The sequence below is a fragment of the Bos taurus genome, chromosome 9 (genome assembly GCF_002263795.3).
Source record: "Bos taurus isolate L1 Dominette 01449 registration number 42190680 breed Hereford chromosome 9, ARS-UCD2.0, whole genome shotgun sequence".
NCBI lineage: Eukaryota > Metazoa > Chordata > Mammalia > Artiodactyla > Bovidae > Bos > Bos taurus.
Window position 1 is genome coordinate 39,476,791 of NC_037336.1, and position 18,109 is coordinate 39,494,899.

Sequence of the window (18,109 nt, forward strand, 5' to 3'; positions counted from 1 at the left end):
TCAAACGCTTCATCCCGCAGATACTTTTATTGTCCTTAGACAGATGGCCAAAACCTTGGCTACATATGCTATGAAGAGACCATGATTAGAATGCTAAGAAAACGAAGACTTGCTGCTGGGGCGCGAAAGTTCTCTAGCTGATGACTAGGAGGAAACCGCTGAATGTTCAGCTTTTGAAATACGGTTTTTGCATAGCAAAGAAAAAAGATTAACCTATCAGGAAGAACCGAGCACATCCAATTACCAATCAAGAGCCGGAAAGAAGCCAAAGCCAGGGGATACCCACGTATCAACGAGAACGTCATTCTCTCTTCTTCGCCAATGAGCAGTCGGATGGGGCGGGGCAAGAGGCGGGCCAATGGCCATAAAAAACAAACAACAATCTTCAGTACAACTACCCTAACCCCAGTCCTTGCCTAGCAAACCTCTGGAGCAAACTCCTGGGCAAGGCGCTTGTTAAATACTTTCCACTCTCCTTCTCGCCCGGGGACAGTTTTAATAGAATACTTTCCTTACATCAGAACAAGGGCCTTCTTTCCACCAGCTCCCACAGATTCGCAGAAACCACACTTCAACTTTGCGCTTTCTACCTTCTCAGGAACTGGCAGTCCAGCGCTACCTGAGGTGGGGGCGACCTTAGTGCGCAGGCGTACATGCCTCCTGGAGGCGGGGCTATAGCGACCCATGTCAGCATGGGAGTTGTATTTCTTTCGGCCGCAAAACTCAATTATCTCGGAGGCAAAAGGAACTACATTTCCCGGGAGTCTCCGTGACTGCGGGGCGGGCGGGCTGATTCGTTAATGAGCTCGAGGAAGCCGCGGCGCGGCCCACCAGGTTCCAAAACAAGGAAATGAAGGGGGGAGGCGGGACTGGGGGTGCCTGCGGGAGCTGCCGCCGCCGCCGCCGCCGCCGCGGAGGAGGAGGAGGTGGAGGAGGTGGCTGCAGCGGCCGCCGAGAAGTCCCTTGCTGAAGGCAAATCGCAGGGCGGCGGGCGGCGCGCGCGCGCGCGCGCGCCCGAGAGGTGGCTGTTGAAGAAGTGGAGCGGCGGTCGCGGGGGGAGGAGGAGGAGGAGGAGGGACTGAGCGGCGGCGGCCCCCGCGTCCCGGTGCCTCTATGGGGAAAGCAGACAATGGATTATGATTTCAAGGCGAAGCTGGCGGCGGAGCGGGAGCGGGTGGAGGATTTGTTTGAGTACGAAGGGTGCAAAGTGGGACGCGGCACCTACGGGCACGTCTACAAGGCGAGGCGAAAAGATGGGTAAGAGCAGGGGCGGGGGGAGAAGGCTTGCTCGGGTCCTCGCCCAGCCCGCGACCTCGCGGGATGGGTGGGTCGAAGCCCAGTCGGGCCGTGCCCGGGCTGGGGGCGAGGCGGAGGTGGTCTCGGGGCTGCGTCCCGGGGCAGACTCTCAGGGACGCGGGTTCTGCCAGACCCCAGCGTCGCGCCCGTCGAACTCCCGCGGCGCAGCGTGGTTGGGGGGCGTAGGTCTGGTCCCGAAGGGCGCTCTCCGCGTGCCAGGAGCTGGCGGCGGGAGTCGAGTTGGGACCTCGGTTGGAGGTGGAGTTTGGGGCGGGGGGGATGTCTGGTCTCCAGGGGAGACGCGGAGGGCTGGGAGAGCTCCGCCGAGGAGTTGCCGCTCCGGCCCTGGGCTGCTGGTGACGGTCGTGGTGGAACTTCCAATCGGCTGAGCGCCTCCCGGGGGCGGCGGTTTGAAACCTCGCGGAGGAGTCTGTCGGGCCGCCCAGAGCGCCTGGGTCCTCGCCAGCCTCATCAGTGTGAGCCGTTGGGCACCTTGGCCCTGGGGGCTAGCCAGCCCGCTGGTCCCTCGGCGCGGTCCCTTCTGTCCCTGTCGTGTGCCTGGCGGCCACTTCTTCACGCCGCTTCGCCAGGCTGCGAGTTCTCTTTCTCCCATTCTCAATTTCCAGTTCCGCGCCTTCCCCTCGAATGTAGGACCTTCTGAGAGAGGAACCGCGTTTTACTGGCAGAACTTCCGAGTTGGTTCTTGTACCTCATTTCGCCGCACCTTGGGTATTCTTACGTACTCCACTGCATCCTCTGCCAGAAGACTGCGTGCTGAGGTTTATCGGGCACCTAGATTATCCAGAACGGAATTCGAGTGACACAGTGCTGGGCCTGAATCTTTGTTTTCGTGGCCTGAGATAATTTTAGGGACCCCTTAGTAAGCTCTTACTGATTGTTCTCTTAGGAGAAGAGCTGGACGTTGTATTGAAAAACGCCTGTCCTTAGTCCTGGAGGGCACGAGGCTCGTACTCCAGGACAGGTGGAACCAGTTCCCTGCCTGAGAAGCGTGGGTTAAGTCAGTCATCACCTGAGAGCCCATCCTGGCAGGAATTCCCCTTCCCCAGAGTTAGGGAGCCCAGGAACATCTGCCTATCCCGCTTAAACTTTAAAGACGGTCAAACTATGTGGAAGAGAGTTTTTAGGATCGTAGCGAAACATTTCTGAATGAACTGATTATCAGCCATAACGAAGATGGAAAGATCTGAAGTCCTACTTATCGTTCTGCGCACGCTTTTGTAATTGACATGGCTGATCGATGGACTCAAGGATCAAAGTAGTAGTAGTATGTGGGTGTGTGTGTGCGCGCTTGCTTACTTGCTGATTTCATACGGGGAAGGAGCAAGCACAGCTTTATAAACTTTTATCATGAAGGATGGTGAAAACTACAAGGTACTTTGCAAGCGTAAAGGATTGTTATTATTGCAAATAACTTTTTTCTCTTGTTATAGCTGAATGGGCCCCAGAGTATTTAGTTGTTTGTAAACTTTTCTCATAATTCCTTTAGTTAATTGCCAGGTGTCCTTGAATTAATATCTTGGAGTGCGAAATACTATAATTGTATTTTGTTTTTTGGAATATTTATGCTGCTTGTTATACTGGTGTTCCTGTGGGAGTCTTAGCAGATATATTTGGGGAAAGAACATCTAGCTTTTCTGTTTGGACGATAGTGTTACAAGACAAATCAGAGGTGGTGTTTTTCATATTCCTCATGCTAACTTCTAATATATTTGAACTGGAATTTTTAAAATGTATTTTAATTTTGTTGTTAAAAAAGATTAAAAAATTTTTTAAGCAGGCAACTTTTGAAAAAAGTTAAAATTCTGCTTCTGAATTGTATTTGAATAGCACAGGCTACAACACCGAATAGATTATTTAATTCCTGCTTCTATTCTTTTTGAATATTTTCCCCTCTAATAAAATTTTTGATTTGAATACACTTCCTTCTTGAGTGATATTTGATTAGAATTAATAAAGCCTCTTTGGTAGAGTAAGATCAGTTGGTGTGTCTTCAAAATATTATACTTAAAACTGTTAGGATCTGAAAGCATTAGTTTAAATAAAAATTACATGTAAGAAAAATCAATATAAAGACTTTTTTCTTAGACAAAGAGTCTAGTTGAAATTTGAGGCTTTATAGTGAACACCCACATCTCTTGTGGCTTGGTAGCAAGATTAGTTCTGTGTTCATTGATACCAGCTGATTTGAAAGAACAGAAAGTTTTTAGTGATGACTCTAAACTGATACAGATTTGCATCCTAAAGCATTTTACACTCTGATCATGGTAAATTACAGTGTAGCTCTTTCCAGAACTTATTTTGGTTAACTCAGAAGTATAATGCTATTTTAGGGAGCAAGAGAGAAATCACATGAGTACCTTAAAGAGGAACTATTCTGGTGTATATAATGTAGCATATAGGCAAAAAATTGTTCAGGTCTCTGGAAGAAACACTAGAAGAAGTAACATTCATTAGAAAAGCTTCTGGTTATAGTTCAATAGTAGAGTTTACAAAACCATAGAATGTTATTTCCTTTGAAACATGACTTTAACTTAGGCCCTGTTAATTATGCTACATAAATTTGTAACAGAATGGAGATGCAAGATTTACAACTGGGTTTTTCACGTTTAATAAAAATGAGATTTGTTTCATCTTTTTGTTCTGAAGGAAGGGGATTTTTTTTGACTCTTTGACTCAACTTTTTTTTTTTTAATCAGTCATAAAAGTTATTCTTGAAGAGAAACTAGACTTTCTAGACTTTATGAGCAAGAATTTGTAGTACAGTATTTTTTTCAACATTAAGAAAAACTCATAACAGTATGGTTACAAATCTCAAGACCACATTTATCACATTTGAAACACTTCTTGTTTTCTTTGATAAAGGAATATTGTTAAAAATGTTCTTTTGTAAGAGATTCAGGCAAATACAGTTCCATACTAGCGTTATGTCTGAAAACTGTTATACCCAACAATAATACCATTCAACTTTGCAGACATTCATTTAGCTCTTTGAAACCACTCCAATAAAAGAATGCTCCTTTTTGGGGATATTTTGAAATACAGTAATTGAAAGTGAAATGGCTGACAGAGCCATCTTACAGAGTTTCAGTTTTGCCTAAGGGTTTCAGATGAGAAGTAGTTGGTAACTACATGTCTTAATGTCTGTCATGAAATCCTTCACAATAAATGTAATCAGTCCATGTAGATACATTTAGGTAAATGATAGGTACAATAGTGTCTGCCTATTTTTGATGGGTTTTTCACATTAGTTTGTAGTTAATATAGGGGATAGTATTTGCGTTTTTGGAGACCTCCCAAAGATTTAAGATACGTTATTAACGATCATAATATTTTAGAACTTTCAAAGGTTTTAGGTAATCTAGTCTAATTTCTTTTTACAAATGAGAAAACCAAAGTTTTAAGAGATTGTCATGCCCATAGTTTTGGCAAAGACACGCCTATATTCCTGGTTTCTTGAATCTGAGTTCCTGCATTTTCTAATGTGTTTTCCCTCCTAATACCTTGGGAGAAAAAGTGAAGAAGACCATATTGCTTCCAGTTTTGACTATCTTTTTGTGTAAACTTTCCATGCAAAAGATAGTACATCTATATTGAAAAAATATGGACAAGGGAAAGTGTCCCATATGAGGGGCATTTTAAAAAAGTAGACGTTCAGGCCAGTAGATGCTGCCTCATGTAGTTGCTTCTCTTCATCTGGTTTCTCTTCATCTTCACTATCATCGGCTTTGACCATCATCTCTGATTTGCACGATAGCCGAACTGGTCTCTGCCATTAGTCTTTTCTCACTGTAGTCCTAGATCCAAGTTGCTGCCAGTGTTACTTTCCTACGAAATAAAATCAATCATGTCGTATCTCTTCTTGGAAAACTGTACATTCTCTGTGGCTCATCTGGTTCCATCAGATCTTAATTCCCTAGTTTGGCATGTAAAAACCGTTTGCATTTGGATCCTAAAGTCTTTAGTCTTTACAGCCTTTATGCCTGCCACCACCTCCCTCCTCTTTCAGTGTGTTCAAGCCATATGCTTCTGTAGCATTCAACTGCTCATATTTTTCTAGGATTTGCTAAGTCCTTTTCATGTCTCATTTTGTTTTTTCTATACTCAAGCCAAAATGGTGTTGCTCTGTGATTTCTCTCTTCTCTTTCCCCCTCACACAAACCTGGGAAACTCCTGCTCACAGTTCAGTACCCAATTCAAATAGCTTTTCTTTAGAAGTCTTCCTTAGTCACCCAGTGTACTCATCTGTGTTTCTGCCCCTCTTGTTCTTGTATGTATAATATCACTGTGATATTAATCTGTTCTGTAAACTATTAGGTACAAATGGGTCATTGTCATCCTCCTGTCCCCACCTTGCATAGGGTAGAGCATGTAAGAACGCTCAAAAATTGCATTAAAATTTAAAAAATGCCCTAAATTGGAAAAAATATATATTTTTTCTTTTCAGGTAAACATACTTAACCTATGTTTTCAGTATTTGTTTTGAAAGCCTGAAATATAGTGATATTACATGAGATAAGCAGTTCAATGTAAATATTTCTATAGCATTAACTAGGTCCAGTGTAATTTTTTTCTCAAAGAAATTATATACTGTTTTTCAAGATAGTCCAAACATTTCTTTTAATAGATTGATAAGTAATGTGGGTAATTTTTGAATTATTGAACATTTTTCCCCCTCTTAGGCCACCTCTTCTAAAATTGCTAACTGTAGGAATCTGTCTTCTGTGCTTTTACTATCGGTTTTATAGAGAAGCTTAGAAAATGTCAGCATTCAGACATTTTAGGAAATTTTTTGATATGGATTCATGTTAAAAAATTAAGTACCTTTAGCACTTAGCAAATAAGGTGACCACGAGCTTGTTTAATTGGTTCTTCATTTGTGCACTTCAGGCCTTCAAAACTTTGTTTTTGAGGCCCAGAGGGAATACTCTTTTCAATGAAATTTGATTGTCCAGAGCAGTGGTTGACAAACTTTTCCTCTAAAGAGGCAGAAACTAAATATTTAGGTTTTGTGGACCAGACCATCTATGTCAAAATTACTTGAATCTAACATTGTAGTGCCAAAGTATCCGCAGACAATGTATAAATGAACACAAATTAAAATGTCTGTGTTCCAGTAGGAAAAAAACCAGGTAGTGGGCTGTATTTGGCCCACAGGCTATAATTTGGCACCCCTTAGTCTAGAACAGTGATGTCCAATAGGATTTTCTGCAGTGATGAAAATGCATCTGTGCTGTCTAGTAAGGCAGCCGCTAGCCACACGTGGCTCAAGAAAGGTGGTTAGTGTGACCAAGAGACTGGCCAGTAGCAATGATACTGGACTTAGCAGGAAAAAAACTTGAGTTTTTTTTTTTTTTTTTTTGAGCAGGTGGCTTAGCAACAGTTCTTAAATCCATGAAGTGACCTTTCTATGAAAATGAGTGACAGTGTGAACAAATGAAATCAGAAGGTTTGGGTCTTTTCTTTCAAGATAGTAGAAGAAAATTTGAGGCTGAAATAATTTGATAAAGCAAACAAGTACTTGAACTGAAAAGCTTTCAATTTATGAGTGGAATCAAGGATAGTTGATTACTTTTAAAAAAAGTGTTTCATTAAAAAAAGTGTATGTATTTAGTAGTAAATGCACACGCATAAAAAGATTATACAATCTGGTTGCCACCCTTTATATTTTACCAAATCGCTGTAATTTGTGTACGTTCGATGAGTTTGTTCCAAGCCAAAAAAAATAACGTTTGCACGATGTATTGAAAGTTTTCCTTTTCCCAGTCACCCTTTTCTCTTTCTCAAGGCAGCCATTCTTGGTTTTCCTTTTTAGAGAAATTTTCTTGGGAGTATATGTGTTTAATAAGTTGTAGTGTGCTTTAAGTGGGATTTCCAGGTGGTTCAGTGGATATCAGTATGGATGAATTAAGAATTTTTAGTTTTGTATACTGTATTTTGAACTGGATATGCTGGATCAAAAATTAATATATGATGTTAAATTATATTTGTTTTTTTTCAGAATTCTCAAGTAGTGTAGTGAAAGTTGGACATCAATATAGAAAGCTTGAAGGGAATATATTACAATTTGGAATTTTCTTGGTGGTAAATGTCTAAGAGTATTTGACTAATGTGTTTTTAAAGATCCACTTATTTCTTTACTTGTGATACTGTGAGTATATAGTTTTGTGCAGCGTTGGATTCCAAAATAAAGGTACACAGTCTTTGCTTTTTTCAAAGAGCATTATAACATTTTGAATTACCAACGTGAGTATTTCTTTAAAAACAGGTAGTTTTTAAGGTCTAGAACCATAAAGAGGTAGCTGAGAGAACTATTTAAAGATTTTTGTCCGTTTATAAATAGCAGATAGTCCAACACTTCCTGTAATAGCCATTTTGAGCATGCATTGTGCAGGATAAAAGAGAGTCTCCAGAGAGAGGACAGGATGTAATTCAAGATACAAATGTGGAGCAGTAGTTTTTTATTGAGGGTTTAGTTCTTATACAGAAGTGGGTAATGGATCAAAGAGAAATAAAAACCTGTAAAGTTCTCAAACAATTTATGTCTCTATAAAATATCTTTAATTTCTAATAGAATAAGTCTTTCTAAGGGAAAAATATACCCTCCTTTATAGAGGTTTGAAACTTATGTATTTTCAATTTAAAGAGATTATTTCAGTGAGACTTTGGTAACTGATCAGTTACTAATATGAATATGATTAGGATATGGATTTAATTACCATGTAGGCCAGCTAATTTTGTTGTGTTCTGTGACCACAGACCAAAGTCCTGTCATGGCAAACTATTTTACAGCTATTTATAGATATTTACATTTGAACAGAAAGGTAAGTCTGTGGCTGCTGGAAAAATAAGGTAAAACTTTCCTCATAGAGGGGTTAGTTGTATCTTTCTGTAGAAAAGTAATTTTTTGTTATGATTGTTAAATAAATTCACTTGGTAAAAAACCTAAGCAGTTTGAGGCACAAACTGTGTTGCTTTTTACAAAAGTTAGTTTCCTTTTTCCGCTTTCCCTTTTACAATTATATTTGCATTTTAAGAGTCTTAGACACTGAGCGAGTCCTATTGTTTTGGATTATAGTGCAAATTAAAAAAATCTTTTTGACTTTCTTTTCTTCTGCATATATGTAATTTGAGCTTGTGTAACTTAGAAAACCAGAGTTCTATTAAGTTATTAATATTAAGTTCTATTAAGTAATTTCTCAGCAGTCTTTTCATATTTATAGTATGTTTGTATCAAAGTAGAAATATTTTTTTTGTGCTATTAAAATTTATCAAGTAATAATTGCAGACGAGTAAAAAACAACTCCCAACAATTTATTGCTATGTAAAATGAAGACTAAAAGCCTGCCTTCTTACTGTCTATTCCCAGCCCCCTTGACTTCTCAGAGATAACCTGTATTAACTGTTTCTGTTTTAAGTTTTGCTGATGCTTCCCATTATAACTCTAAGAAACGTATGTATAATTCTGTCTTGGTTTATCAATTTTAGGCAGTGTCTGTTGACTTTCCTAGAAAAGCTGGGCAATTTTGTGAGATTTCACTATCTCATCTTTTCTCTTTTTCCATCTCAAGCTTCAAATTTATTACCTTTGTTGTTTAAAGATTTTTGTGAGTTCTTTTATGACTTTGAAGTGTAAACTTAGATGTCTTTAATTTTTTAGTTTGTCAACTTACATGTTATCTGTGATCTTCCTGATATGAATGTTAAGGAAAGTAACAAAATTTTTTCCTGCTCTTTTCCTCAGAGTCTTGGATTTTTAAAGTATAATTTTTATAACTATAAGTTATAAAGTTTTTAAGTTTTATAATTTTTATAACTTCCTAGTTGATCCACTGCTTTTTGTCAATGGGTTGATTTTTTAAAAGTGAACTCTGGAAACCACTCAACAGCTTTAAAATATTATGATTATGGAATTTATTGCTGAATTAATTAGCATACTGAGACCCATAGGGAGGGAAATGTGGACTTGTGTACCAAATAAGTGCTGCTTGCAACAATTTTCCAAGTATCAATGCCCAGTGGATCTTCTTCTTTTGCCCTTTCTTCAAGTCTTTTGGGTTGTACTCAGCTAGCAGTTTTTCTTTATATCCTGTGGTTGGTTTTTCCTGGATTGTCTTTTGTTGTTGTTGGTTAGCTGAAGATATCTTTTTAATTAGCTTTTTCATATAGGATGTGCAGATTTTTGAGTTCTTGCATATCAGATAATGTTTTTTTGTCCTCATACTTTATTGATTGTTGGGCTGAATATAGAATTCTATATTAAGAAAATTTCTTTTTCTTAGAACCCAAAACTAAGCTTCATGGCTTTTGGCATTTCTTGTTGCTCATGGGAAGTTTCTATATTAGAAACTTGGTTTTCTCCTCTCTCAGCAGTTTTCACTTATCCATGAATTCTAAAGTTTCACCAGAGTCTGTCTAGAATGTGTAGATCTTTTTTTTCCTTTCCATTTATCTAGCTTTGTTTCTTGTGTCTTTTACAGATTATTTTTTGAATAGATGATCTATGAACATAGTTGAACTTCAGAAGTTAAAAAGTGGTATACGGTGGCTTTAGTTTCATCTTGCTACCTTCACTCCTTCATTGCCATTTTCCAATCCTGCTAGTTTCTTAAGGATCTTTTAAGTGGGCCTTTCTTTTCTTAGGTTTAGGGCAATTTTTATTTCCTGTTATTTAGTTCTTCTCCTTCTGTTTCCACTTTTGTTCTGTTCTTCAGATATGTTTATTAAGAAATGTTGACCTTTTATGCTCTGTCTTCCCTGTCTCTTAAATTCATTCTCAAAATTTTCAACTCCTCCTCTCTATAAGACATTTGAGAAGATTTACTTTATTTAATCTTCTACATTACCAATTTGGTCCTCAGTTGGGGTTGCTATTCGTTTGTAAAAATTTTTATTTATTTATTTTTTGGCTGCACTGGGTCTTCATTGCTGCGTGGGCTTTCTCTAGTTGTGGTGAGTGGTGGCTACTTTCTAGGTGTACTGCGCGAGCTTCTCGTTGTGGTGGTTTCTGTTGTGGAGGTTTCTGTTGTGGAGCTCAGGCTCCGTGTGCGAGGGCTCAGTAGGGATCTCTGAAAGGCGAAAGGGACCAGTAGAAAGGTCAGTTAGCAAAGACTGACACTTTTTTTGGCCTCCCCACATGGCTTGTGAAATCTTAGTTCCCTGACCAGGGATTAAACCTGGGTCCTCAACAGAGAAAGCATGGAGTCCTAACCACTGAACAGCCAAATAATTCCCAAGAGGACCACTTTGAAGTCATGTGGTAGTAATTTCTCAATAACATTCATCTCTGCATGTGTTCATCCACCAATCTGTTCTCTATCCAAGTTTCCATCTGTCCAGTCTTCATCTACCTATCTTTTAGCCATCTGTCCATTATCTCTTTTCACCTGTTTTCCACTTTTCTGGCTTTCCATTCATTTATCCATCCTTTACTGTTTATTGTTTGATTCCTTTCTATGAGCCAAGTATAATGCCATAGGTAATGAGGATACAAGAGTAAATGACATGTAATCTCTGCTACAAAGACTGAAACTGGATATATTCACAATAATTTACTAATAGTTGATTGTTGGAATGAAATTTGGGTTGAGAGGAAGACATTTGAAAAGAGATGTGAGAGATGAGGGTTCAGTCCCTGGGTCGGGAAGATTCCCTGTTGGAGGGCATGGCAACCCACCCCAGTATTCTTGCCTGGAGAATCCCATGGACAGAGTAGCCTGGCAAGCTACAGTCAGTGGGGTCACAAGGAGTTGGACACGACTAAAGCAACTTAGCACACTGGGGAGAGAGCAAATTAGCCATGATGGCATGGTCAGGCTCTCTTGCCCCACTGCCTCTTGCTCTTGCCCCACGTTTTGCAAATGACTGTGTAACAGCTGAGATCCTTTACAGCACTGTGCATGCGTGTCTTGAGGTACTTGCTTGGTCACAGGCTACTTTGTGCTGTATACATACATGAGCTCCACCTAGAAAGCGGCGGCATTACTGCTGTGTCACAGCTGTGTCTGTTGGGTCAGCCACGAGAGGAGAGAATATAGCGTGTCTAGTGCTATGGCTGCTGTGTCAGCCAGGAGAGAGGTTGTGTCGTGTTAGGTTATGCTACGGTTGCTGCATCTGCCAGAAGAGAAAAACTTGTCTGCGGTTCCTACAGCTCGTCGAGTCTTCTTCCAGCCTCTTCTTCGAGCCTTGCCTACCCTGGGTTCAGCAAACAGTGTGCACAGTGAGACACAGCAAGGCAGTTGGTGTCACGAACAGGATGAAGAGCGATACACATACATACTCTTAGATTATTTGAAAAATATCTATGTATGTTTATTTTACTATGTATATACTATCTATTCTAAAGAATAAAACATTTAAGAAATAGAGTGTATATAACTTTTATTATTGGAAAAAGGCAAGTATCTTTTAAAAACAAAGCAGGTTTTATTTTCTTATAAAAGTCAACATGTTAACAGAAACCCCGTATGTGTTCATTAAAGAACAGTTGAGGGGGGATACATTAGAAGTTTGGTATTAATATATACACGCTGCTGCTGCTGTCGCTTCAGTCATGTTCGACTCTGTGCAACCCCATAGATGGCAGCCCACCAGGCTCCCCCGTCCCTGGGATTCTCCAGGCAAGAACACTGGAGTGGGTTGCCATTTCCTTCTCCAGTGCATGAAAGTGAAAAGTGAAAGTGAAGTCGCTCAGTCGTGTCCGACTCTTTACGACCCCATGGACTGTAGCCTACCAGGCTCCTCCGTTCATGGGATTTTCCAGGCAAGAGTACTGGAGTGGGGTGCCATTGCCTTCTCCGAATATATACAGGCTACTATATATATAAAATAGATAACTGACAGATACCTACTGTATAGAACAGGGAATCATATTGAGAAACTGATAATAATCTATAATGGAAAGGAATCCAAAAAAGAAAAAAATATAAATCACTTTGCTGTTCACCTGAAACATTGTAAATTAACTATATTTTCATTTATTTGTTTATTTTTGGCTGCACTGGGTTTTCGACGCTGTGCAAGCTTTTCTCTAGTTGCAACACGCTGGGACTGCTCTCGAGTTGTGGTGCATGGGCTTCTCTTGCTGCAGAACTCAGGCTCTAGATGCATGGGTTAGTAGTTGTGGCTCACAGGCTCTAGAGCACAGGCTTGGTAGTTACAGTATGGGCTTAGCTGCCCCATGGCATGTGGAATCTTCCCCAACCAGGTGTACAGGTAATGTAGATATACAGCCAAGTGATTCAGTAATACATATGTGCTTAGTCAGTCAGTCGTGTCCAACTCTTTGCAATACCATGGACTGTAGCCCGCCAGGCTCCTCTGTCCATGGGATTTTTCAGGCAAGAATACTGGAGTGGGTTGCCATGTCCTCCTCCTGGGGATCTTCCCTAGCCAGGGATTGAACCTGCATTTTCTGTGTCTCCTGCATTGCAGATGGATCCTTTACCCACTAGGCCATTAGCAGAGCCCCTCATTTATACATATATTCATTTTTAAGATTATTTTCTCATACAGATTATCACAGGATATTGGGTGAAGTTCCTTGTACTGTACAGTAGGTCCTTGTTGGTATTTGTCTTGTATATAGTAGTATGTTGGAGAAGGAAATGGCAACCCACTCACTCCAGTATTCTTGCCTGGAGAATCCCATGGACAGAAGTGCCTGGCGGGCTCCAGTCCATGGGGTTGCAAAGAGTCAGACATGACTGAAGCGACTTAGCATGCATGCATGCATAGTAGTGTGTATGTGTTCATCCCAAGCTCCTGATTTATCTGTCCCTCCCTATCACGTTTCCCCTTGGTAACCGTAAGTTTGTTTTCAATATCTATAAGTCTTCTTCTGTTTAGTAAATAAGTTCATTTACATCTTTTTAAAAATTAGATTCTACATTTGAGTGGTATATATATTTGTCTTTCTCTGTCTGACTTCACTTAGTATGATAATTTCTAGGTCCATCCATGTTGCTTCAAGTGGCATTATTTCATTGTTTTTTATAGCTGAATAATATTACGTTGTGTGTGTTACACCATATTTTCTTTATCCATTTGTCAGCCAATGGAAACTTGGGTTGTTTCCATGACTTGGTTGTTGTAAAGAACACTGCAGTGAGCATGGAGGTATAGGATATTTCTTTGAGATAGTGATTTTGTTTCCTTTGGAGATATACCTAGAAGTGGGATTATTGGATAATCTGGTAGTTCTGTTTTTAATTTTTAAAAAATTTATTTATTTTTGGCTGTGCTGGGTCTTTGTTGTCTCTAGTTCTGGCTAGCAGGGGTTACTCTCTAGTTGTGGTGCACGGGCTGCTCATTGTGGTGGCTTCTCTTGTTGCAGAGCACAGGCTCCAGGCCGTGTGGGCTTCAGTAGTTGTGGGTGCCAGGCTCTGGAGCACAGGCTTAATAGCTGTGGCCCATGGGCTTAGTTGCTCCAGGGCATGTAGGGCATCTTCCTGGATCAGGGATTGAACCCTTGTCTCCTGTATTGGCAGGCAGGTTCTTGACCACTGAGCTACCAGGGAAACCCTGTTTTTAATTTTTGGAGAAACCTTCATACTGAAATTGTTAGGTAGGTATCTCTTTGGACCTGGCGGTGCCATGAACAAATTACTAAAATACCTAGAGCACTATGAATGAAGTTGGGATCCTCTGGCTTAAGGTATGATTAATGTTTATACATATTATCCAGTTTCCTTCAAAGACTTGATTTTGGGTGGATATCTGTGTTAGTCTGTCATGTGGCTATTTAATGCTTTAGTTAGCGCTTTCTAATTATTGAACATTTAAGTTCTTTCCAGTATTTTAATAATATAAATAATAGTAATAGATGTTTCCATATATAAATCTTAGTCCATGTATCTGATTCCTTTTTTTTTTTTAAATAGAGTCAAAAGGCGTAAGTTGTTTTAAGGCTCTTAATACATTTATCTCTTTTTTTAATAGGGAAAGAGAACAAATACGTTGAGATGTTCCAAGGACCCTCTGAAAATCTCAAAGTTAGTTGGAGGTCAAAAATGCTTCATTTAGAATTCAGTTTCAGGGAATTTGTCAAAATATCAAAGGTTTTAAACACTTGACTAAAAATGATTCAGATCATTATGAAAATTATCCATTTAACGCAAGTGACAATTAAGGATTTTCAAAGGCAAATACAGAAGACCTCATAGTTCTGAGCAAAACTTTAATATCAAGAAGAATTAGGTTTGCTAATTAATCAAAGACGTGATAAAGATAGTATGAGACAGAGGAAATTATCTTGATAAAACACAAAATTGTTACTTTCTAGACAGATTACTTAGAAAGGAAAAACCTTCATAGTAGCTTATCAAGAGTGACCCTTAGTACAATAAAACTTTGCCTTTTTAGCAAATGAAAGAAGATTAAGTTTTAGTTTTATGTAAGTAGAGTATTGGTATTAAAACTTATTTTAAAAACTCTTAGAATTACACTTCAGTTTTTAGCCAGTTTGATCACACAAGATTCCTGGTCTCCCTCCCTCTCTCCCTCCTCACTTCCCTCTCTCTCTCTTCAACTTCTCTGTCCATAGTTTGTCCCTTATTTTCCTCTTTCCCGTACTGAAATAGCCATCTTTACTTTAGAACATTACCTTCTTCCCTCTTAACAAAAATACATCTCCATTACTCACGTGTTTTCTTTTTGAAAACACACATCCTACTTGCCTTGCATACAGAGATATTTCTCTTATTTCTAGTCATTTTGAATTATTTATATTTTTAATTCTTAAAAATTAAGGTTTTTTAATTCTTAAAAATCTGATTTCTAGTTAAAATTAAGTAAATAGTTGTGAACTTTTACTGGCAAATTTGTGAATACATTTCATAATTTCTTAAGCATATTTCTCATATCAGTGTGGCACAAAATATGTTTAATATAAGACCCAAATATTTTTAGTTCCTTTGTAAAAGGATGTGTTCAGCAATTAATGTTTTAGTATTTTATTTTCTTTGGGAATGATCTAGATAGTCAATAAATAGCCATCATTTAACTTATCTCAATATAACTTTAAGGTTTCAAGTAACCAAAAAAATTTTGAAAAGTATTTTTAAGTACACATACCATAAAAAAAAAGTATTTTTAAGTACACATACCATAAAGCACAATTATTGTTGGAAAGTTTACTTATAAAGCTTATCTTAGATCTGTTTTATGTCTCTTGTTCTTAACAATTATGTTTAGATTACTCATGAGACTTACGTAAGACATTAATAGCTAACCATTATCTTAAGTTGATAGATTCTTGTTGATTCTGTAACAGAGATAGCATGAACTTGACTTTTGTTAAATCTTGGTAGAGTAGATTTTATATTTCATGTTGATAACTCTAAGATCTTGCCTATATGAATTAAACCAACAAACACACTGGCTTTAAAAAATTTTTTATTTATTTATTTTTGGCTGTGCAGGGTCTTTGCTGCTGCTCAGGCTTTTCTCTAGTTGTGGAGAGAGGAAGCTACTCTCTAGTTCTACGGGCTTTTCATTGCGGTGACTTCTCTTGTGGAACACAGGCTCTAGGGTGCGTGGGCTCCCGGCCTCTGGAGCACAGGCTCATTATTGCCGCGCAGGGGCTTAGTAGCTCCCGGGCATGTAGGGTCTTCCTGGATCAGGGAGCCAACCCGTGTCTCCTGCATTGGCAGGTGGGTTCTTTACTACTGAGCCAGGGAAGCCCTGGACTGGCTTTTATTTACTAAAGATTTATCCTGGATCACATGAACTTGTGGGAAAAAAATGAGTTTTTGTATTTCTGACAGTATACTTGTTTTATATAGTAGCACTTGTTTGTTTTTAAGCCAGTTAAATCTTTTCACAGATAAATTTTAGCAATATCATCTGAAGATAAGAAAATACCCCACACATAGACATTCATAAACATTTAGACTGCAAACAGACCTTACAGTTTCTGTTCCAGCATTTTAGCTATGAGATAGGTATGATAATGCAAAAATAGAAATTAGTAAAAGAACGGTTGGGTCCATGTTTTGTTTCTGGTAGATGGAATGAATTCAGGGTACCTACTCAGAAGCTTACACTTTTTACTAACATGGACACAGTTTTTCATTCGCCTGGTTTTCAGATAGCCTTTCATTCCTCTTTTTTTCTTTACTTTTGGTAAGAACTACCTCTTTGAAGTTTTGTTTCAAAGACAGGACCTTCAGTTTCTAGAGAAAACCAGGTAGAACATCTATATCTCAAAAGCGCAGAGAAAGAATGAAAGTTCCTCCTAAATGGACTTTTGGTTCCTAAGGGGAATTTTAATAATAAACTACAAGCTTCCTGATGAAGGTGAAAGAAGAGAGTGAAAAAGCTGGCTTAAAGCTCAACATTCAAAAAACTAAGATGGCATCTGGTCCCTTCACTTTATGGCAAATGGATGGGGAAAGAATGGAAACAGTGACAGATTTTATTTTCTTGGGCTCCAAAATCACCGCGGATTGTGCCTGCAGCCTTGCAATTAAAAGATGCTTGCTCCTTGGAAAAAAAGCAATGACAAACCTAGACAGCATGTTAAAAAGCAGAGACATCACTTTGCTGATAAAGGTCTGTCTAGTCAAAGCAATGGTTTTTCCAGTAGTTGTGTATGGATATGAGAGTTGGACCATAAAGAAGGCTGAGCACTGAAGAATTAATGCTTTTGAACTGTGGTGTTGGGGAAGACTCTTGAGAATCTCTTGGACAGCAAGATCAAACCAGTCAATCCTAAAGGAAATCAACCTGAATATTCATTGGAAAGACAGATGTTGAAGTTGAAGCTCTTAATACTTTGGCCACCTTATGCGAAGAGCCGACTCATTTGAAAAACCTCTGATATTGGGAAAGATTGAAGGCAGGAGGAGAAGGGATGACAGAGAATGAGATGGTTGGATGGCATCACTGAGTCAATAGACATGAGTTTGAGCAAACTTCAGGAGATAGTGAAGGACAGGGAAGCCTGACATTTTGCAGTCCATGGGGTTGCAAAGAGTCAGACACTATTGAGTGATTGAACAGCAAAAGTCTTTTTAGATGAATAGGGGAGGTTTGGAGATTTGAAAAAAGATAGACTTTGAATTTCTTCTTGAGCTGCATTTTCTGTTCTTATAAAGACTCAATTTATAAGATGAGGACAGTTACTTTTTAATTCCTTGAAGAGTTAAAGAGAGAAAGAGAAGTTGCTCAGTCATGTCCGACTCTTTGCAACCCCATGGACTGTAGCCCACCAGGCTTCTCCAACCGTGGAATTTTCTAGGCAAAAGTACTGGAGTGGGTTTCCATTTCCTTCTCCAGGGGATCTTCCCGACCCAGGGATTAAACCCCGGTCTCCCGCATTGCGGGCAGATGCTTGAAGAGTTAAATTGCAACCAAAATGACTTCAAAGAGCTGATCTCTCCATCCGTCTGGCTTTTCAATTTGCTTCCTTTTGTCAGAGAGAAGATCTTCAACTGAGATAGCAATCAGAAGATTCCTGTGTTCTAGATCTAAGCCTGTTTGTCTTTGGAATATTTCCTACCTCTCTGGGTCCATAGTTGCGTTTCATATCAGCTTAGGGGAGAAGGCCTAAAGTAAAGTTTCTGTCAGGCTTTGAGTATCAGCTTACAGTTTGGCCAACTTCTGACCCAGAGAGCTACTTAAAAAAAAAGTCCTTTCAAATGTCTTACCTGGTTTCAGTCGAGACAAACAGTAAATATTCCTGGCAGTGTTGGATAACCCCTTAGACTCGAGGCATCTCCAAAGATGGTGCAAAATACACTATCTTCTCAAGACCCTGAGTCACTCCCAAAGGTAGCCAGAAGAACGAACGAAA

The 18,109-nt window shown here is 39.4% G+C and overlaps 1 protein-coding gene across 2 annotated transcripts in view; it reads left to right on the forward strand.

Annotated features, from left to right (window-relative positions):
- The first annotated feature begins 1,129 nt into the window (after window positions 1–1,129).
- The window catches only part of CDK19 (cyclin dependent kinase 19), a 169,768-nt gene continuing 152,788 nt past the window's right edge, over window positions 1,130–18,109 (forward strand). Inside the window, exon 1 of one of the 2 annotated variants that reach the window (NM_001205707.1) lies at window positions 1,130–1,257. In NM_001205707.1, coding sequence (NP_001192636.1) covers window positions 1,130–1,257 — 128 coding nt within the window. The remainder of the gene's footprint in view (window positions 1,258–18,109) is intronic. The other variant, XM_005210778.5, reaches the window with a different exon arrangement.